General features: G+C 41.3%; 1 protein-coding gene across 2 annotated transcripts in view; it reads right to left on the reverse strand.

The window, feature by feature from the left end:
- Positions 1 to 1870: 1870 nt before the first annotated feature.
- tmco3 (transmembrane and coiled-coil domains 3) overlaps positions 1871 to 23262 on the reverse strand; it is a 47157-nt gene continuing 25765 nt past the window's right edge. For both annotated transcript variants that reach the window (XM_060898666.1, XM_060898667.1), the window contains exons 5-13: positions 23058 to 23186; positions 22793 to 22885; positions 16982 to 17168; positions 16763 to 16880; positions 9036 to 9231; positions 5540 to 5690; positions 5164 to 5243; positions 4903 to 5052; positions 1871 to 2821 (exon numbers count right to left, since the gene is read on the reverse strand). In XM_060898666.1, the coding sequence (XP_060754649.1) occupies positions 2708 to 2821; positions 4903 to 5052; positions 5164 to 5243; positions 5540 to 5690; positions 9036 to 9231; positions 16763 to 16880; positions 16982 to 17168; positions 22793 to 22885; positions 23058 to 23186 (1218 nt within the window). In that variant the 3' untranslated portion in view covers positions 1871 to 2707. The remainder of the gene's footprint in view (positions 2822 to 4902; positions 5053 to 5163; positions 5244 to 5539; positions 5691 to 9035; positions 9232 to 16762; positions 16881 to 16981; positions 17169 to 22792; positions 22886 to 23057; positions 23187 to 23262) is intronic.

Consider the following 23262-nt stretch of genomic DNA (forward strand, 5'->3'; position numbering starts at 1 on the left):
GAAATAGATAAAGGAATTTCGGGAGAACGTTCATTTTCACAACATTAATCTTTCCTACCAGAGAGAGAGGCAAATTATTCCATCTCTGAAGATCAGATTTAACTTGAGCTACGAGTGGGGTGAAGTTAGCAGAAAAGAGTCCAGAAAAAGTGCGAGTCACAGACACCAAATCAAATCAAATCAAGTTTATTTGTATAGCGCTTTTAACAATAAACATTGTCGCAAAGCAGCTTTACAGAATTTGAACGACTTAAAACATGAGCTAATTTTATCCCTAATCTATCCCCAATGAGAAAGCCTGTGGCGACGGTGGCAAGGAAAAACTCCCTCAGATGACATGAGGAAGAAACCAGACTCAAAAGGGAACCCATCCTCATTTGGGCAACAACAGACAGCCTGACTATAATATTAACAGTTTTAACAGGTATAACCCTCAACTGTCCTCATGGGGCCGTCCTTCACAGGAGCGATAAAACTCCGACCAGACACAGGGCACCAGGATGGATCAAGCAGGTCCGAGGGGCAAAAGAGGCCAGCATCTCAATCCCAGGATCAACATGTAACTCAGAGGGACAGATTGGGGGGGGGGGGGGGGAGAGAGAGAGAGAGAGAGAGAGAGAAAGAAAACACGTTGTTAGGTATGCCCTAAAAATGACAAGTATTAAATCTGTGTGGTAGGCTCACAGAGACGAGAGTCTTTACATCAGGCATAACACACAACAATGGCATGTTAATGTGGTAAAATATATCATGACCTGCTCTGGCTGGATGCTTGATTGGGTGATGGGAGCACACTCCTCAGCAATGATGAGATGCAGATGGGACCCTTAGGGCTGGCCAAGACAATTCAGTTACATTTCACCGACACCAAGATACTTAAATCCAGAAGGACTGATTTTAAAAGGCAAATCGGCTTGTTGGAGAAGCAAACCAGCTGCATCAATAGGGAAACATTCACTTTTATTAAGATTTACCTTGTAACCTGAGAATGAGCTAAACTTATCTAAGATGGATAGGACATTTGGAAGGCAAGATACAGGATCTGTAACATACATCAACAAATCGTCCACATACAGAGACAGACGATATTCAACACCATTATGGATAACACCCCTTAGTGATGTGGAGGAACGTATTGAGATAGCCAGAGGTTCAATCGCCAAAGCACAGAGGGATGGAGATAGAGGGCACCCCTGGCGTGTCCTACGTTCCAACATGAAATAATCTGAGCAAACATCATTAGTATGGACACTGGCTTGTGGTAAGGTGTACAATAATCTCACCCATCTTATAAATTTAATCGCCAAAACCGAATTTTTCCAGAACTGCAAACAGGTACCCCCACTCCACCCTGTCAAACACCTTTTCAGCATCCATAGAGACCACAATTTCAGGTAGGCTTGGAATAAATTATATCAAAAAGAGTAAGAGTATTAAAAATATATATATATGGCGACCCTTGATAAAACCTGTTTGATCCTCAGAGATAATATTAGGCAAAACACCTTCTCTAAACGACTGGCAACAGCCTTCGCCAAAATCTTCACATCAGCATTGAGTAAGGACAGGGGTCTACAAGAGCTACACAAAGTGGGGTCCTTCTCACTTTTTAAAAAATATGTTCTTACCATCAAATACTTTTATTTCGTTTTTTGTGGCTTTGTTTTCAAGTAGTTTTTATTTTGTCCTCGGTTGGTTCAGCAACACGCGCCGCGATTTTGTTTTTCTCTACTCACGGTATATGAGCTGATAGCCTAGTAGTAGAGTAGCCAATCAGAGCGTGCGATTGCTCATATCCGGTGAATGTGGACAGAATAATAACAGATACGAGCTCATACATTTAGTAGCAAGAAAACAGTGCACCAAGTCATTAGTCGTAATTTCTTTTAATATGACATGATCTTATATATTCATGTACTGTTTACATCTGTAAACTGTAATTTCTACAACTTACAGTACAGCGCATAGTTTAACAAGACAACATGGTGAACTCCATCTCAAAAGTGTTAACCTTGGCATTCACAATACTTACAGTCTTTCAAAAATAATTTATTGGACATTCATGAAAAGTACACACTGCCACTTCAAACAGTGACCCCTTATGGAATAATAAACATGACAGCCCTGGAATGCGTTTGCTCTTTTCATGAAACTTCCACCCTAATTTGACTTCAGCCCAGAAAGCTGTTGACCTTTATAACAGTCAATAAGAATGTGCAAACGTGTACACATGCAAAAATCTATTGAGATTTCAAAGGCTGGTAAAACTAGACAAACTGGTATATGTGTCGCCACTCAAGTTTATTTGGTACATCTGCTAACATCAGCTGATGTCAAGGCACAGTTAGGCACTTCCTTATACCGGCAGAACAGCTTTCAGCGAGCAAATCTACAGGAATAAATACAGTTGATGCAATACAGAGCTTAAAACACAATAAGCCCCGAGTCGCAACTACAAAAATTCAAGTCTCATCTCACCCTATTGTGCGATCTTTTGTATTATTGTCTAATTATGCTCCACGAATGAGTGCTTATACACTGGTCATCATTAGAAAGTAGGACATGGCAGTCCCTTGTCCCAGAGGGGCTTGAAACACAAAAATGATACAATTTTGTGTCAAAGCCAAAGGTGCTTTTGTTTACAACCCTTATAGTACCACAATCTTCTACATGAGAAAAGAGCAAGTCTCCTCATGCTGAGCGTGGGTCAGGTGGATGGTTTCTTCTCAACCCGAGGGATGCATTTGAGAGTTGCAGCTCTCCACAACACAGGTGCTAACAACAGACTTAATGTAGTGACACTTAGTACAAGAAGATACACCTGAAGAAGAAGAACAAAAAGACGGTTTTATTCATGGCTCAGAAAAATCACCATAAAATTAGTAAGAATGGAATTAAATCTGTTAGAACGACAACTATTTATGATCACTAAAGCCCATCGGTGCCTCCGTCTTGAGCAAAACCAAACTACAATTTTTGCCAATTTTTTTTCTGGCTCCCAAATAGCACAACAGAATAAATATAGAGAAAAACAATGCGATAAATTGCAAATAATGGAAACCCTATATTTTATTGAAAATAGCACAAAGGAAACATATTGAATGTTGAAACTAAGAAATTTTATTGTTTTTTGAAAAAAATATGCGCTCATTTTAAACTTGATGCTAGCAACACGTTTCAAAAAAAGTTGGGACAGGGGCATGTTTACTACAGCGTTGCATCACCTCTACTTTTAACAACACTCTGTAAACATTTGGGAACTGAGGAGACCAACTGCTGTAGCTTTGAAAGAGAAAATGTTGTCCCATTCTTGCCTGATATACAATTTCAGTTGCTCAACAGTTTGGGGTCTCCTTTGTCATATTTTGTGCTTCATAGTGCGCCAAATGTTTTAAATGAGAGACAGGTCTGGACTGCAGGCAGGCCAGTTTAGCACCCAGACTCTTACTACGGAGCCATGCACTTTTAATACGTGCACAAAGCAGTTTGGCATTGTATTACTGAAAGCAGGAAGGCCTTCCCTGAAAAAGATTTGGTCTGGATGGCAACATATTGCTCTGAAACGTGTTTATATCGTTCAGCATTAATGATGCCTTCCCAGATGTATAAGCTACCCATGTCATGTGCACTAATGCACCCTCATACCATCACAGTTGCTGGCTGTTGAACTGTGCACTGATAACAAGCCGGATGGTCCCTCTCCTCTTTAGCCTGGAGGACGTGGTGTCCATGATTTCTAAAAAGAATTTCTACTTTTGATTCGTCAGACCTCGGGACGGTTTTCCACTTCGCCTCAGTCCATCATAAAAGAGCTCGGGCCCAGAGAAGGTGGCGGTGTTTCTGGATATTGTTTATATCTGGTTTTAACTTGCATTTGTGGATGCAGTAATGAACTGTTTTCACAGACGATGGTTTTCTGAAGTGTTCCTGAGCCCATACAGTGATTTCCACTACAGACACGTGTCTGCTTTTAATGCAGCGTCGCCTGAGGGCCTGAAGATCACAGGCAGCCAATGTCAGTTTTCAGCCTTGTCTCTTGTATACAGAGATTTCTCCAGATTCTCTGAATCTTTTAATGATATTATGTACCATAGATGATGTGATCCCTAAATTCTTTGCAATTTTAAATTGAGGAACATTATTCTTAAATTAATGCACTGTTTGCCCACGCAGTCTTTCACAGAGTGGTGAACCCCTCCCCATCTTTACTTCTGAGAGACTCCACCTCTCTGGGATGCTCTTTTAGTACCCAATCATGTTACTGACCTGTTGCCAACTAACCTAATTAGTTATTTTTTAGCATTACACAACTTTTCCAGTCTTTTGTTGCCCCCGTCCCAACTTTTTTTGAAATATGTTGCTGGCACTAAATTCAAAATGAGCATATAGTTTAAAAAAACAAACAAAAAAAAAAACAATAAAATTTCTCAGTTTCAATATTTAATATGTTGACTTTGTTCTACTTTCAATGAAATATAGGGTTTCCATGATTTGCAAATCATCACATTCTGTTCTTATTTGCATTTTATACAGCATCCCAACTTTTTTGTAAACATGATTTCATGTTAAATGGGGTAGATAGCGCTTAAGAGGAGTGCATTTTGCTGTCCTGTGCTGCAGCACGAGCAGCAGTTTGAAAAGATCTGGTTGGCTGGTTTCAGGTGTCTCAGAGGAACTACATGTTCACCAAAACCCTTCTTAGTTGGTAGCCATCAAATGATAGTGGAGAGTTGGCTGGTGGGTGCGAAATCGCAGGTGGCCAAATTGAGGAGAAAAATGAGGAAAATTGTTTTTGTTGGACAATGTTGGATTTCATGTAACCTGGGACAAGATAACTACTCATAAGTTTAACTCAAGTTATAATCATAATACATCATTAAAATGGTATTTTTGGTCGTTCACCTCTCTTGAAATGATGCCAGCCCGGCGAGCTCGGCTGCCCAGGACAAAGGAGAACTCACTGACTTGCGCCAGGCCAGCTGATACAATCCAGCGGATGTGTCGGTATCCCAGGGGAAGGATCGCCGTCAGCACCAGCACTGCCATGACAAACTTGGCAGGAAAATGTGGAATGAGAGAAGAAAAACTCTTTCAGACACATTTTGGAAGGTGAGCAGAAGCATAAAGCCTGCATGAGCACTGCAGAAATGTGTTAGTCATTACCTTCATGATCACCACTGACAGGGTCAAAACTAGTAGGATGGTTAACTCATATAGAACAAATGTTGGGAACACATGCAGCCCTGTAAGAAACAGTCCAAGAAAATGATCTTTAGAGGGAAGGCGGTTTCTTAATTTTTTTTCCCTTATTGGAAAGTCTTCAGAATGGAGGATGTTGCATTTGAAAGATTCTCAATAACAATTTCTCTTAGTAACTTCCAGAGAATGTGAGGAAATGACTGTACATACATGGTGGAACAAGCAATAATGGGAATTAACTTGTTTTGAAGACAGACATTCAACAACATTAAATGTATCTATAAAGAAATACATATTACTGGAAGAATTGACCAACAAGTTGAAAGATCAACCCACTCACCAATAGATGCAAAGAAGATAATTGCCAGGAAGTCTCTAACTGGCTCAATGCAGCTTATGACCTCACTGGTAACCATGTGACCCTGCGAGGACAGCAGTGCTCCTGCAAGGAAACAGCCGAGCTCCATGGAAACATCCAGAAAATCGGTTACCTAAAAAGTGTTGATTTGTTATGATTCTATAGCTCAAGCTACATGAGGTAAAGTACACAACTACACCAATGACACAAATATGACCAGAATGTGGCTGTTGGTGAACAGAATCATCCATGATACTCACTGGAGCTAGGATTAGGGCAGTGTTGGTTTAAGTTTGCAGGCAGCCACATAAAAAAACTCTTATTATTATACATACAGGACACATTTTCAATGGAATAAAAACATGCATTCTATTCCCTTCTACCGGATTTCATTCATTTGGTTCGATAGCATGCAATATTGTTAGCATATCGCTTATTCTACATGTATTACATCACTCTACCCAATGGAGAACGAGCGTTGAATATGGTTTACGATACTGCATGGTTGTCAAGACATCATGACAGACATCTGAGCTGGTGCGAATATTCAATGAGAGAGTTTTCTGTTGTGCATGCACACAAGCATTTCTTTGTTCGCCGGGTAAGAGAAAGATGCATTGAACACCCGAAAGGCTACCAAAACTTCATTAGATATCCTTCACGCATAGTTACAAGAGAAAAACAGATCAACAGACATAGAAAAACTGGAAAAGAGAGAGTATGTATAACGAGCCCTTCAATGACAGCGGAGCCCGGTCTAGTCCAGAAGGAACGATCTAAAGTGGGCTACCTTGCACAATAAATATTGCAAGCTATACACCCTAGGAATACCTACCTATTTGCCAGAAAGAATCCAAAATGGCGAGGAATTGACCGAGAAGAAATGATTTTTGTTGAACTGCTCAGTAAGGATTAATTAGTCCACAATTTCATTAATAAATGTAATTAAGCAAATCTGGGTAGAAGTTATATGCACCCTAGGTACCCCTACCTTCATGCTAGAAAGAATCACAAGAGTGCTCTGAGAGCACAATATACCCCGCTGGCAACTATGCCATAACTCTGGTAAAATGTAACTGAATTGAACGAAATTGCAACATGCGTATTACCGACATAAAGAATCCTGTCAAGTTTCATGAAATTCCTCCAAAAAGTGTGAGAAGAGTTGATTTTAGAAGGTGAGCGCCCTTCCCGGGACGGACAGACAGACATCGCCACGACAATCTCCCTTCAGGCCAGCGGGGGATAAAAATTGTGAGGGAAGTTGATTTTAGAAAGCAAGCACACCTTGATGAAATTGCCAAAGTACAAGTTTGTTAATAATCGAGGGCATAACTCTGGTAAAATTTGCCCAAATTAAACAAAATTTCAATCTGCATATAACGGTCATATAACAAAGCCTTTTGCCAAGTTTGGTGAAATTCCAACACAAACTGTGAGAGGAGGTGATTTCAGAAGAACGTATACCCTCATGAAATTGTCAGAGTACAAGTTTTTTTTTTAAAGATTTTTTTTTTGGGCTTTTTCCACCTTTATTATTGGATAGGACAGTGTAGAGACAGGAAATGAGTGGGAGAGAGAGACGGGGAGGGATCGGGAAATGACCTCGGGCCGGAATTGAACCTGGGTCCCGGATTTATGGTATGGCGCCTTATCCACCTGAGCCACGACGTCGTTAGGGCTTAATTATAGAGGTCTGCGCGGGTCGGATTTTTCAGTCCCGCTCCCGCGCGCACCCGCATTGTGCAGTCCCACTCCCGCCCGCGCCCGCAAAGAATTATGATTTTTCAATCCCGCTCCCGCCCGCGCCCACAAAAAAAAATTATGATTTTCAGTCCCGCTCCCGCCTGCCATATTTTGTCCCGCTCCCGCCCGCAAATCCCGCATGATGCAGACGTTCGCGTTATTTCTCAGGAAAGTTCTTGTCTTGACACAGCGTGATGGTGCCTCGCCCCCTACTTCGAGTGGATTTCAGCATAAATATCTACAGCTCATGTTGTTATTATTTACCTTGTTTTGGAATTCAGCATGTACTCTCTCTAATAACAATAATAATTAGTGCTGTCAAACAATTAAAATATTTAATCGCGAATCACACATCATCATATGAGCAACCATTGCAATTCTCTGATCAGCATAAAAAAGTGAATGGGCTTGCTTTGTAGCAATGGTGTTGTGTGTGTGTGTGTGTGTGTGTGTGTTTTTATTGCAAAGCAGAGCTAGTAAGAGAAGTGAATTGATTTACTGCTTGCGTTAGTCTACAACTTTAGTCAGAGAGACATGTTACACAGTGACGGTAGGCTTGACTCAATGCTATCCCAGAAATCCTTCCTGTAATATGCAAATTTAGCCACCTCTGATTGGACAGCCAAATTTGCATATTACAGGAAGGATTTCTGGGATAGCATTGAGTCAAGCCTACCGTCACTGTGTAACATGTCTCTCTGACTAAAGTTGTAGACTAACGCAAGCAGGAAATCAATTCCCTCATGGTTCTCTTGTTAGCTGGGTGTGAACTGTGAGTCATTAGAGTGATCAATGGCAAATTTAAGATGCCATTCTACTAGCAATCTGACTCTCTCTGCAAATTTAGGTATCTTAAAATGTTTTTATTAATGCCAAATAAAATATCCAACACAAATTATATATGATAGAAATAAATTAACAATTTGTACATTTTATTTCAAACACATTTTTAGTTAGCGGGACTGCAGCTTATCACCGCTCTCGCCCGCGCCGCATATGTGCACTCCCGCTCCCGCCCGCACGCATATGTGCACTTCCGGTCCCGCCCGCGCCCGCAATGAGCTTTCAAAATTTGTCCCGCGCCGCACTGCTTTGCGGCGGGTCCTGAGAGTCCCGCGGGACTCCCAAGGGAGTGCAGGGCTCTACTTAATTACTCCATATCTTCATTATTATTTGCAATTATGCAAATCTGGGTAGAAGCTATAAGCACCCCAGGCAGACCTACCTTCCTGCCAAAAAGAATAAAAATCAGTGAAGAATTAAAAGAGAAGAAGCGATTTTCATGAAATGTGGATGACGCCAGACAACACATGACAGCATAAGCTCATTGGCCTATCGGTCAGATAATAATAATAATAATAATAATAATAATAATAACAACAACAACAACAACAACAACAACAACAACAACGGCTGGCTTTTTTTTCATGGTATATCAGATATATTCCATTCAGCTAGCATGATATTGAACTTGTCTTCGACCTGTTCAATATCATGCTAGCTGAATGGAATATATCTGATATACCACTCAATGCCAGCCAATATTATTTTAAATATAAGGATGTTAGGACAATAGCATGAACCATAGACCCAACCTTTGCCTACATATATTTCCTAGTCTGTCCTAATCTATGCATATCTCGGTTTGTTCCAATTGATTCACATCAAAGTTTTCTTTGCATTAGCATCAATGCAGTCACAACTATTTCACAGACTAATGATAAACACTCACTGTGAGCATTAGGAATACAAAGGCTGCAGTCCCAAGCACAAGGATCTCTTTGTTCCCTTTACTCTCAGTGTGGAGCTTTCTGTAGAACGGCCCAATCAGATGAGATCTGAGGAGCCAGGAGATCAGCAGTACAACAGCGAATGAGACGAGTACCTGGGCCAACAGGACCAGTACACGCAGTCCTCCAATCAAAACACTGCAACAGAACAGGAGCAACCAATCAAATGCTGCCCTAGAGCCATGAGTCAGATCTTCCAAATTAAAAAAAAAAAAAGTTATTAAATAATAATAAAAAGAGAACGTCATCTTTAAAATACTACATCTTTTCTAACTGACCACGGAGATTTGCAAAGAGCAATATAATAATAAATACAGTATCAGTGCCCTGCTTTGAATAGGTGTTTGCTGCACTAAGACTTATTCTGTACCTTCTGAGCTCTTGGTTTCACCCAGAGCAGGCTGAGATGTTCATTTTCCTGAATGAAACAGGGGAATTAAAGGCTAGAGCCTTTCACAACCCACATGACCAACAATAACAGCTGCTGCTGCAACCCACAACGACTGGGAACCAACTGAACTGTTAAAAATGCAGTTGCAGTTTCAACAAAACAGCATGATGCGGCTTCACAAAGACCCCATGTTAATGGGTATGGAGCTTCTCAATTTGCTCTTCCCAAATCCAAGCCAACTTATAAGCCTGAATAAATGAATTTTAAAAGAGTCTTCCTGAGTTTGTTCAACTTGAATGAAATGGCAATATTGGGTTTCCATGAATTTCTTTGAACTCTTCTTTTTCTGTGGCAGAATGATTGCACAACATAGACCTTTAGGAGGAAAAAAAAAGCCCCAAGAATTTGGTGCAAGTTTTATAATTTACTTTGGGTTTCCTGAAATCAACACAGTGGAGAATTATACATACAGTGTCAAAAATTTACCGACACTCACTTAGATTATTAATTCCGTGATGGTGATAGTTCCAAAATGTCTTAACTTGCCATGGCCAAGACTCTTAACTTCCTGTTATGATCATAATTGATTACAGCTGGTAGCTAAAAAGGGTTTGTTTGAGAGCACTCATTCATTGGACTGACCAACACACAGTACAATGGGAAAGTCCAAGGAGCTCAGTGCAGATCTGAGAAAGAGGGTCATAGATTTACACACTTTGGAATGCCTCTCAGATTTCTAAACAACTGCAGATTCCAAGATCATCAGTTCAAACAACTGTATGCAAGTACAAGTTCTTGGGAGGTTTAACCACTTTATTAGAAGAAGACCCAAACTGTCACTCTCAGCTAAGAGGAATTTGGTTCAGATGGTCAGTAACAACCCAGGAACCATCAAGGCACAGGCCTGCCATGATCCGGAAACTGCTGGAACCCCAGTGTCACTGTCTATAGTCAAGTGAGTTTTACGTCGCCATGGACTAAGAAGCTGCCATCCAAGAAAGAAGCCCCTGCTTCAAGATCGACACCTTCAATCTTGATTAAAGTTTGCAGCTGACCACATGTACAAAGAGAAAGCTTTCTGGAGGAAAGTTTTATGGTCAAATGAGACAAAGATTGAACTGTTTGGCCACAATGAACAGAGGTACAGAAGAACACTGTAGTAACTGTTAAGCATGGTGGTGGTAGCATCATGCTCTGGTGCTGTTTTGCTGCTAGTGGAACTGGTGCTTTGGACAAAGTGGATGGAATAATGAAGGATGAGGACTACCTCAGAATTCTTCAGCATAACCTCAAACCATCAGCTAGACAGTTGAAACTTGGACACAGTTTGGTGTTCCAGCAGGACAGTGACCCCAAACACACATCACAGCTGGTTGTGCAGGAGACAGCAGACTAACATTAAGCTTAAAACAAGTCCTGACCTCGACCCTATTGAAGATATGTAGACTGTGCTTAAAAGTCGGGTCTGTGCCAGGAAACACAAATTTAATTGAACTCCACCAATTCTGCCAAGAAGAGTGGTCAGATATCCAACCAGAATTCTGCCAGAAGCTTGTTGATGGCTACCGAAAATGTCAAGGTGAAACTTGCTAAGGGGACACTTAGTTTAAAACTTGTGCACCAAATTCTTGAGGCCTTGTATTAAAGAGGTCTTCTTCTTCTTTTGGCTGCTCCCGATTAGGGGTCGCCACAGCGGATCTTTCTTCTCCATTGCTCTCCGTCTTCTGCATCCTTCTCTACCACACCTGCCACATTCATGTCCTCTTCACCACATCCATGTATCTCCTCTTTGGCCTTCCTCATTTTCGTGTGCCCAGCAGCTCCATACTCAATATTCTCCTTCCAACATGGTCTGAATCTCTTCTCAGGATGTGCCCATGCCATCTCAGTCTCATCTCTCTTAGCTTAATTCCCAAGCTCTCCACATGTGCTGTCCCTCTGATGTGCTCGTTCCTTATCATGTCCAACCTCCCATCGCAAACCTTAACATCCTCAACTCCACCACTTCCAACTTTGCCTCCTGTCTCTTCGTTAAGGGTACGGTCTCCAATCCATACATCACAGCTGGTCTCACTACTGTCTTATACATCTTACCTTTCACTTTTGCTGGGACTTTCCTATCACAAATGACTCCCCAAATCCTTCTCCAACTGCTCCACCCTGCCTGCACTCGCTTTCTCACCTCACTATCGCAACCCCCATTTTCCTGCACAGTTGACCCCAGGTACTTGAATTCAGATTCAAGATACAACATACATCTTTGTATTAAAGATGCATGTTGTACAATTTTTCTGCCACAGAAAAACAACAGTTCAGAAAAATTATGGAAAGCGCAATATTGCCATGACATTCATGTCCATGTATGTAAATTTCTGACTGTATGTATGTGTTGGCCTGGGAGAACCCTTCACAGTCAAATTTCAACACATTTTAACTATATATTGTACTGAGAAACTACATTCCATCCCGAATGAAAAATGTCTCTCTTTTGCATGCATCTCAATTCTGAGTAACTTTTAAAAATCTGGTTACTCCCAAAAGTGAAAAAAAAAAGAGAGAAGATATCAATTAAAAAGATTTATTCCAACTGAGGCATCAGACATTTTCACAGACGGTATCTGACAATCTGTATGGAATAGGATTATGTGCGTTTTGTTATAGCATGCATCTAATAACTTGATCAAAGTGCAATATTTACCTATCTTGACTGTCAAAGTCAGTACGTTTAGGCAGTAGTGGCAGGTGGGGTGTGGTTTAGTAGCAGTCTGAAGCAGGAGTGTGGGGAAATGAGCAAATTAACATGACACACCTGATAAGTATTTATGAATGATTATTTAACATCATGTTTTGTCTCTTTTTCAGGGAGTGTGGCCAAGGTGTGTGTGGTCACGTGAGCTGAACTGAATCAAGCTGCTGGAAAACTGTCACGTTACTCCATCCATCCATTATCCTTAACCACTTATCCTGTACAGGGTCACGGGCAAGCTGGAGCCTATCCCAGCTGACTACGGGCGAAAGGCGGGGTACACCCTGGACAAGTCGCCAAATCGTCGCAGGGCTGACACATAGCGGCACAACCATTCACACTCACATTCACACCTACGGTCAATTTAGAGCCTCCAATTAGCCTAACCTGCATGTCTTTGGACTGTGCGAGGAAACCCACGTAGACACGGGGAGACCATGCGAACTCCACACAGAAAGGCCCCCCATCGGCTACTAGGCTCGAACCCAGAACCTTCTTGCTGTGAAGAGACAGTGCTCACTACTACACTACCGTGCTGCCTTGTCATGTTTCTGTTACTTTTAATTTTGTTTTGTCTTTTGATATGAAGGATAAAACTTTGTGCCGCAGCAGTAGTGATACCCAGTGAGTTTTGTCAGGCCATCTCAAACACATGTATACCACTGTATCTCTGGTAGATGATATTAACATGGACAATAATTTTGAGGTGTCCCTCTGTACTGGGGAACACCCAGAAAGTCTAGGGGCAGATACTGAACTCCATGAACAAATATTTAACATATAGTCCTGTGTAAATGGTCTTTGGCACATGTAAAGAAATATTGAAGACCAAAAATGGCTTAAAAACGATGAAATGTTTCAACATTAAAAAAATTTAAATAAATAAATAAAATACTATAAACAGTAGGCGGCACGGTGGTGTAGTGGTTAGCGCTGTCGCCTCACAGCAAGAAGGTCCTGGGTTCGAGCCCCGGGGCCGGCGAGGGCCTTTCTGTGTGGAGTTTGCATGTTCTCCCCGTGTCCGCATGGGTTTCCTCCGGGTGCTCCGGTTTCCCCCACAGTCCAAAGACATGCAGGTTAGGTTAACTGGTGACTCTAAATTGAGCGTAGGTGTGAATGTGAGTGTGAATGGTTGTCTGTGTCTATGTGTCAGCCCTGTGATGACCTGGCGACTTGTCCAGGGTGTACCCCGCCTTTCGCCCGTAGTCAGCTGGGATAGGCTCCAGCTTGCCTGCGACCCTGTAGAAGGATAAAGCGGCTAGAGATAATGAGATGAGATGAGACTATAAACAGTAATCAGTAAGCCATAATAAATGAAAAAGTCAATATTTGGTACGAGACGATACTTTGCTTAAAAAAACAAACAAACAGTAGTCTCAGGTACAATGAGTACAGTTTTATGCGGAAATGAGCTGTAGGTTTTACTGAGCATCTTACAGAACCAGCCACAGTTCTTCTGGACACTTCGTCACACTCACGTCTTCATTTTGCACCAAAACCCAGTAGCCTTCATTATGTTTTCTTTTTTAATCTGAAAAGTGCTCCCTTATGTACAACCCCGATTCCAAAAAAGTTGGGATAAAGTACAAATTGCAAATAAAAACGGAATGCAATAATTTACAAATCTCAAAAACTGATATTGTATTCACAATAGAACATAGAAAACATATCAAATGTCGAAAGTGAGACATTTTGAAATTTCATCCCAAATATTGGATTATTTGAAATTTCATGACAGCAACACATCTCAAAAAAGTTGGGACAGGGGCAATAAGAGGCTGGAAAAGTTAAAGGTACAAAAAAAGGAACAGCTGGAGGACCAAATTGCAACTCATTAGGTCAATTGGCAATAGGTCATTAACATGACTGGGTATAAAAAGAGCATCTTGGAGTGGCAGCGGCTTTCAGAAGTAAAGATGGGAAGAGGATCACCAATCCCCCTAATTCTGCACCGACAAATAGTGGAGCAATATCAGAAAGGAGTTCAACAGTGTAAAATTGCAAAGAGTTTGAACATATCATCATCATCTACAGTGCATAATAATCATCAAAAGATTCAAAGAATCTGGAAGAATCTCTGTGCGTAAGGGTCAAGGCTGGAAAACCATACTGGGTGCCCGTGATCTTCGGGCCCTTAGACGGCACTGCATCACATACAGGCATGCTTCTGTATTGGAAATCACAAAATGGGCTCAGGAATATTTCCAGAGAACATTATCTGTGAACACAATTCACCGTGCCATCCGCCGTTGCCAGCTAAAACTCTATAGTTCAAAGAAGAAGCCGTATCTAAACACGATCCAGAAGCGCAGACATCGTCTCTGGGCCAAGGCTCACTTAAAATGGACTGTGGCAAAGTGGAAAACTGTTCTGTGGTCAGACGAATCAAAATTTGAAGTTCTTTATGGAAATCAGGGACGCCGTGTCATTCGGACTAAAGAGGAGAAGGACGACCCAAGTTATCAGCGCTCAGTTCAGAAGCCTGCATCTCTGATGGTATGGGGTTGCATTAGTGCGTGTGGCATGGGCAGCTTACACATCTGGAAAGACACCATCAATGCTGAAAGGTATATCCAGGTTCTAGAGCAGGGGTGTCAAACCTGATCCATAAAGGGCCGTGTGGCTGCAGGTTTTCATTCCAGCCATGCAGCAGCACCCTGATTTGGCTTATTCAATCAACTGACACACCCACCCTTTAATCAAGGGTGGGTGTGGCTGCAAGTATTTGACTGTGTGAAGACAGTTCAGTTGATTGAATGAGCCAAGTCAGGTGTGCTGCTGCATGGCTGGAATGAAAACCTGCAGCCACAAGGCCCTTTATGGATCAGGTTTGACACCCCTGTTCTAGAGCAACATATGCTCCCATCCAGACGACGTCTCTTTCAGGGAAGACCTTGCATTTTCCAACATGACAATGCCAAACCACATACTGCATCAATTACAGCATCATGGCTGCGTAGAAGGGTCCGGGTACTGAACTGGCCAGCCTGCAGTCCAGATCTTTCACCCATAGAAAACATTTGGCGTATCATAAAACGGAAGATACGACAAAAAAGACCTAAGACAGTTGAGCAAATAGAATCCTACATTAGACAAGAATGGGTTAACATTCCTATCCCTAAACTTGAGCAACTTGTCTCCTCAGTCCCCAGACGTTTACAGACTGTTGTAAAGAGAAAAGGGGATGTCTCACAGTGGTAAACATGGCCTTGTCCCAACTTTTTTGAGATGTGTTGTTGTCATGAAATTTAAAATCAACTAATTTTTCTCTTTAAATGATACATTTTCTCAGTTTAAACATTTGATATGTCATCTATGTTCTATTCTGAATAAAATATGGAATTTTGAAACTTCCACATCATTGCATTCCGTTTTTATTTACAATTTGTACTTTGTCCCAACTTTTTTGGAATCTTGGTTGTAATATGCTGCTCAGATACAAACTTTTTTTTTTTCCCCTGTAACATTTGTTTTTGTGCTGGAAAAAAACATGAACATTTGGAACACTACAATGTTTTTGTACTGACTCAATAATGTAGAAGTCATAAAATAGAAATCTATAATAAAGTTTAGATGAAAAAAAGGGGTGCTTAAGACTTTTGCACAGTACTGTATATGACTATATAAAGAACACTGAGAACTCCATTGAGCTAGAATATGTTTTGGGACGAGAGACTCGAGACCAGGATCTCCTCAGTGATTTATTTGGTCCTAAATGAGCCATTCATGTTTCTTCAGAATAGAGTGCACCGATTTGAATATTGTCCAGACAACATGTTAAAGTAACAGATGAAGAAGAAAAAGAAAAAAAAAAATATATATATATATATATATATATATATATATATATATATATATATATATATATATATATATATGAGTGATTCCACGCTTATGGGTACTGAAATGGGGACATGAACTTATTTTTAAAAATTCACCTAAAACCATTTCTTTTTTTTTTTACCATCAGGTCACAAAACATGTAATCTTTAATGAATGATATGTTAAAAGATAACTTTAATTTTCTGAGATGTAATAAAAACATATTTATATGCCAAAGTCAAGCCTATGAGTTCCAAAATGATGTCTGTTCCATTACTTCTGTTACGATTGTCCATCTCGCGTCTGTTACAAATTAATTACAATCTAGCTATATACCATGTTCATCTTATTGAAAGAATGTGTATGTTTATTCTACTACACATGTTTATTAATTATATTTGCTAAAACATCACCTTCCTATGTTTCAAAAAGTAATTCTACATTGTTAAAATTGAGAATATATATGTCCACAACACTTCTGTTACGTTCTGACTTTGGCATATAAATATGTTTTTATTACATCTCAGAAAATTAAAGTTATCTTTTAACATATCATTCATTAAAGATTACATGTTTTGTGACCTGATGGTAAAAAAAGAAATGGTTTTAGGTGAATTTTTAAAAATAAGTTCATGTCCCCATTTCAGTGCCCATAAGCGTGGAATCACTCATATATACATCACTTGCATGCACGATGGATGTTAAATTACCTGTCCATCTCACCACTTCCTGCTTGGATAAGAGTTGGCATGATCGCAATGAAAAGGCTCAACTGAACATCTTGCATCACCAGCATACCCAGTAAAACACTACTATAGTCCAGGTCACCTACACACACACACACACACACACACACACAGGCCTTTTAAACACAAAGACACAAGACCCTTTCTTATTCCTCTCTCCATTTCTCACACACCGCCCTGTACCTTCCTTATCCCCTCTGGACCCGCCAGAAAGGAAACGTGACACAAGAGGAGTGCTGGACAAAGACAGACAGCTGGAAATGAACACCGTCTGAATAGGGTGGAGCCTGAACACCTTTCCCCAAAGAAGCCCCGCCCCCACCATCAGGAGGCTGAGGTAGCTGGAGCCCTGAACAGAGATCTTCCACACCTGCGAAAGAAAAGAAATCACCATGCGCAAGCAGGAAAAATATACTCACTGAATAAGAACAACTTTTAAAACTAATTTTTAGAATGCACTTTAAACAACTCAATTAAATCCTGATTGATAAAATAACAGAAGGAAAATGTGCTACAGTGTTTTGCAAAAGTATTCATCCCCCTTGGTGTTTGTCCTGTTTTGTCGCATTTCAAGCTGGAATTAAAACGGATTTTAGGAGGGTTAGCACCATTTCATTTACGAAACATGCCTACAGCTTTAAAGGTGCACATTGGTGTTTTATCGTGACACAAACAATAAGATGAAAAAACAGAAATTTGGAGTGTGCATAAGTATTCACCTCCTAAATAAGAGCTGCTCCAACCAATTCACTTCACAAGTCACGTAATTAGTTGATTAACATCCACCTGTATGCAATCAAAGTGTCACATGATCTGTCACATGATGTCTGTATAAAATCAACCTGTTCTGGAAGGACCCTGACTCTGCAACACTACTAAGCAAGCAACATGAAAACCAAGGAGCCTCCAAACAGGTCAGAGACAAAGTTGTGGAGAAGTATAGATCAGGGTTGGGTTATAAAAATATCCCACACTTTGAATATCCCAGGGAGCATCATTAAATCCATTATAGCAAAATGGAAAGAATATGGCACCACTACAAACCTGACAAGAGAAGGCCGCCCACCAAAACTCACAGACCGGGCAAGGAGGACATTAATCAGAGATGCAACAAAGACACCAAAGATAACACTGAAGGAGCTGCAAAGATCCACAGCGGAGATGGGAGTATCTGTCCATAGGACCACTTTAAGTTGTACACTCCACAGAGCGGGGCTTTATGGAAGAGTGGCCAGAAAAAATAAGAAAACACATTTGGAGTTTGTCCAACAGCATGTGGCAGACTACACAAAACACATGGAAGAAGATTCTCTGGTCAAATGAGACTAAAATCAAGCTTTTTGGCCATCATGGGAAACACCATGTGCGGCGCAAACCCAACACCCTGAGAACACCATTCCTACAGTGAAGCATGGTAGTGGCAGCATCATGCTATGGGGATGTTTTTCATCTGCAGGGACAGGAAAGCTGGTCAGGACTGAAGGAAAGATGGATGGCACTACATACAGAGCAATTCTGGAGGAAAACCTGTTTGAGTCAGCCAGAGGTTTGAGACTGGGACGAAGGTTCACATTCCAGCAGGACAATGACCCTAAACATACTGCTAAAGCGACACTGGAGTGGTTTAAAGGGAAACATGTAAATGTCTTGGAATGGCCTAGTCAAAGGCCAGACCTCAATCCAATTGAGAATCTGTGGCAAAACTTGAAGACTGCTGTACACCAACGCAACCCATCTAACTTGAAGGAGTTGTCGCAGTTTTGCCTTGAGGAATGGGCAAAAATCCCAGTGGCTGGATGTGCTAAGCTAATCAAGACATACCCCAAGAGACTTGCAGCTGTAATCGCAGCAAAAGGTGGCTCGACAAAGTATTGACTTTGGGGGCGTGAATACCTGTGCACACTCCAGATTTCTGTTTTTTCATCTTAATTATTGTTTGTATCACAATAAAACACCAATGTGCACCTTTAAAGTTGTAGGCATGTTGTGTAAATGAAATGGTGCTAACCCTCCAAAAATCCATTTTAATTCCAGCTTGTAATGCGACAAAACAGGACAAACACCAAGGAAGGGGGAGGGGAATACTTTTGCAAGACTCCAACATTGTCTTTACAGTCATTACTGGAAAATCCACTCAATTCTCAGGACAAAGTGAAAGAGTGAGACCGAATGACGGAATGTCAAAACAAAATATGCACAATTTCAAGGGCACAAATAAGAAGTTACTTATTCGTCAAGTGACGAAAACTGAAGTGATCTGGACAATTTAATCTTGTGCATAATAAGACAACATATACAGTGCCCTCCAGAAATATTGGCACCCTATAAAACAGTAATATATCAAAAGACTTTTTAACAATTATTCCACAAAATCGAGTCATACATGAGCTGATAGCCGAGTCAGCTATAAGCCATGTACGACAAGATTGAATGGAATAACTTTTTTTTTTAATATCCACATTCACTGGATTTTGAGAATCAGAGCATTTTTATTTTTTGCAAATTCGATAAATAAAAACTTGATACAGGCGGCACGGTGGTATAGTGGTTAGCGCTGTCGCCTCACAGCAAGAAGGTCCGGGTTCGAGCCCCGTGGCCGGCGAGGGCCTTTCTGTGTGGAGTTTGCATGTTCTCCCCGTGTCCGTGTGGGTTTCCTCCGGGTGCTCCGGTTTCCCCCACAGTCCAAAGACATGCAGGTTAGGTTAACTGGTGACTCTAAACTGACCGTAGGTGTGAATGTGAGTGTGAATGGTTGTCTGTGTCTATGTGTCAGCCCTGTGATGACCTGGCGACTTGTCCAGGGTGTACCCCGCCTTTCGCCCGTAGTCAGCTGGGATAGGCTCCGGCTTGCTTGCGACCCTGTAGAACAGGATAAAGCGGCTAGAGATAATGAGAATGAGACGAGAAAAACTTGATACAAAACTTCCGATTTGTTGCTTTTTTTGTATTTTTCAGTGGTTGGCAAACCAACTTAAAGGAGAACTGAAGTAATTTTTAATCTTGCTTTATTTCTTAATTAACGTGTTATTCAATGACGTTTTCGGTTTTAGTAACCTTATATCATGACTCGTATTGGCAACTAATGGGAATTAAATATTATACTTATCGGCCTATTTGGTTTTTAGCCGTGTTGAATTTAGTTCGTTTGGTCCACGGCAGGCGTTGCTTATCCGCGCGATCTTCACAAGACTTGTGCGAGACTTCGAAACAGGAAGTGTTAGCCAGACCACAACTAGGTGCAAAACACATACTCGGCATCTTGCGTCACATTTGTTCCACCAAATGAACTGCTTTCCAAACGAAATATTGCACAAAAACGAGTTTAAATAACGATTACTGCCTACGTTTTTCAAACTTTCCTGATTGCTATCAAAACAAACAAAACTTCTGGCTTGATTACATCAGCATTCGAAAGAGGGCTTTTGACAACGTTGGCAGATGTTGATCACTTTGATTTCCGCTGTACGTTTTACTTCCGTCCTACGATGTCTCACACAGGTCTCAACGAATCTCGTTTACAGCCGTTGCTTTGACATATGGACTGATATATTACAGAGCATATTTCAAACACTCATAACTTGCTCTAGCAGTGACAAAATAGCGATCAAAAATGCATTCCTATATTTAATAAAATGAGAAATAGAATTTTGATGATAAAAAAAAAAAGTTGCCTTCAGTTCGGCTTTAAAAGGTGCATTACTGCCACCAACTGGGCTGGAGTGTGGAACAGGCGCTATTGGAGAAAAAAAAATATATATACAGGGTTAGTCAAAATTGCGTTAACACTAATGGATTATTTTTCTCCTGCAGATAGACGTATGCCATTGGGCCATATCTCAACCACACATTTCCAGGTTGATGGATGGGTCGCAGTGGACTACTGCCGTGGCCTCCACACTCCCCTGATTTGACGCCCTGTGATTTCTGGTTATGGGGTATGGTGAAGGAGAGTGTGTATAGCAGGAAAGTTCGTGATATCAATGACCTCAAGGACAGAATAAGGACTGTGGTATCATCTATTCCCTGCGAAATGTGTGTCCAGGCTTTAAACGGTACTGTTGCTCACTGGTTTGTGTGTTGAACACGATGGTGAACAGGTTGAGACCGTCCTGTAAATCATCTTGCATGTATGATGTAGGTTTTGTGAAAAAATGGTTTCTACCAGGGCGGCACGGTGGTGTAGTGGTTAGCGCTGTCACCTCACAGCAAGAAGGTCCGGGTTCGAGCCCCGTGGCCGGCGAGGGCCTTTCTGTGTGGAGTTTGCATGTTCTCCCCGTGTCCGCGTGGGTTTCCTCCGGGTGCTCCGGTTTCCCCCAAAGACATGCAGGTTAGGTTAACTGGTGACTCTAAATTGACCGTAGGTGTGAATGGTTGTCTGTGTCTATGTGTCAGCCCTGTGATGACCTGGCGACTTGTCCAGGGTGTACCCCGCCTTTCGTCCGTAGTCAGCTGGGATAGGCTCCAGCTTGCCTGCGACCCTGTAGAAGGATAAAGCGGCTAGAGATAATGTGATGTGATGTGTGATAATTTTGACCAACCCTATATATTTTCTTTTAGCCATTTCGGTTTCTTTTAAATACTTAAGAACAGTGATATATCTGACTTGATGTGCTCCGCCATTTTGTTTTTCTCTACCTCACGGTATATTAGCTGATAGCCTAGTAGTAGAGTAGCCGATCAGAGCGCACGATTGCTCATATCCAGTGAATGTGGATAGAATAATAAGTGATTTGAGATCAGATATATACAGGGCCATTGTATTAGTTCTATTCTCTCACACACACACAAAAAAAACCCCACTCTGGTTTCAAATTAATCAGCCCTCCTAACAACCAATACATTTTTGTGACTGATCAGAAAATAAAAACAGAACTGCGTGAGGTGGAATCCCTTGGAGGGATCTTGGTCCACTCCTCTTTGCTGAATATTTTAAATTCCCTTACCCTTTATTCTCATGCTTGTGCAGTTTGTTGGCTACATTCTTCAATTCATACCACAAATTTTCAGTAAGGTTCAAGTCTCGAGCTACGCAAGGATACACAAAAGCCATCAAGCCTGGAATGTAATGCATTGATATGAGTCAATCAGCCCACAGTCTCTCGTTCCAGGCTTGAACTCTTATCTGTCCTTGATTAGCCTGGATGCTTAACTCCTTTCCCCCCCCCAAAGTGAATTTAGATTCTTGGTTTTTTGAAAATGTAAATCTCAAACTGTGACTTTACAAACACTGAAATGAAACCTCTTTGATTTTCAAGAAGGTTAACTCAAATCAAATGAGTACAGGTGTGTGAATTTTGAAGGAATATACTGTATATTTCTATGAACAGATGAATAAATGCTATGGGGCAGCACAGTGGTGTAGTGGTTAGCGCTGTCACCTCACAGTGAGAAGGTTCCGGGTTCGAATCTCACAGCCCACAGGGGCCTTTCTGTGTGGAGTTTGCATGTTCTCCCCGTGTCTGTGTAGGTTTCCTCCGACATTACAAAAACATGCATTTTAGGTAAAAATACCCAGCCACTGGGCTTGCACAAGCCAGTGTATACTTAGTGCTGGTCCCAAGCCTGGATAGATTGGGGAGGGTTGCGTCAGGAAGGGCATCCGGTGTAAAAACTTATGCCAAATCAAAACAAATATGTGAATCATATGATGATCCGCTGTAGCAACCTCTAATGGGAGCAACCCGGAAGAAGAAGATAAATAAATGCGATGATGGGTTTAAATTTTATTATTCAGATTCAAAGCATGAATTCAAGTATTCAAATCTTTCTCTCTCATTTTTGGTTCCAAACATTTCCAGCTTTACATTTGATTCTGTGAGAATCTCACATCACGCTTTCCCAGCATCAACAGTTTTCATTACACTGATTTTATATTCAATATATTCATTCAATTTGGCCAAGTGCCGCTCTTGGTGGATGTCAGTACGTTATTTTTTTTGTCTGCCAAGCTTGTGTCACAGATAAGGCCATAAAATATGGATTTTTTTTTTTTACCTTGTGTAGTCGCTCAGGAGAGAACTCAAGACCAACCATAAAGAGCGTGAAGAACACACCCAGCTCCCCCAGCGTCTCTACTTGAACCATGGACTAGAGACAGAGACACAGAAGGAGAACACTGAGAATGAAGACACACATACACAGTTTTTTTGTTTTTTAAAAAGGACACTTTAAAAGAACACCCTTCCCAAACATGACAAAACACAGCGCAGTGAGTATAGACAGGAATAATGCTGCAGCAATTGCATGGTAAGGACCTTACCTTAATGCTGTTAAGCCCTGAGGGACCTAGAAGAATCCCACAAACGATGTAGCCGAACATCGACGGCAGTCCAACCAGGGTGCACAGCCAGCCACAGGGCAGAGAGAGCATCACCACGGACACCAGGTCCTGAAGGAGTCGACAGAATGCACACCTGTGTCTGAGGACTTGAGTGCTGCAATGACCCCAAAATCTCAAAAGCCTC

The sequence above is a fragment of the Neoarius graeffei genome, chromosome 18 (genome assembly GCF_027579695.1).
Source record: "Neoarius graeffei isolate fNeoGra1 chromosome 18, fNeoGra1.pri, whole genome shotgun sequence".
NCBI classification, from domain to species: Eukaryota; Metazoa; Chordata; class Actinopteri; order Siluriformes; family Ariidae; genus Neoarius; species Neoarius graeffei.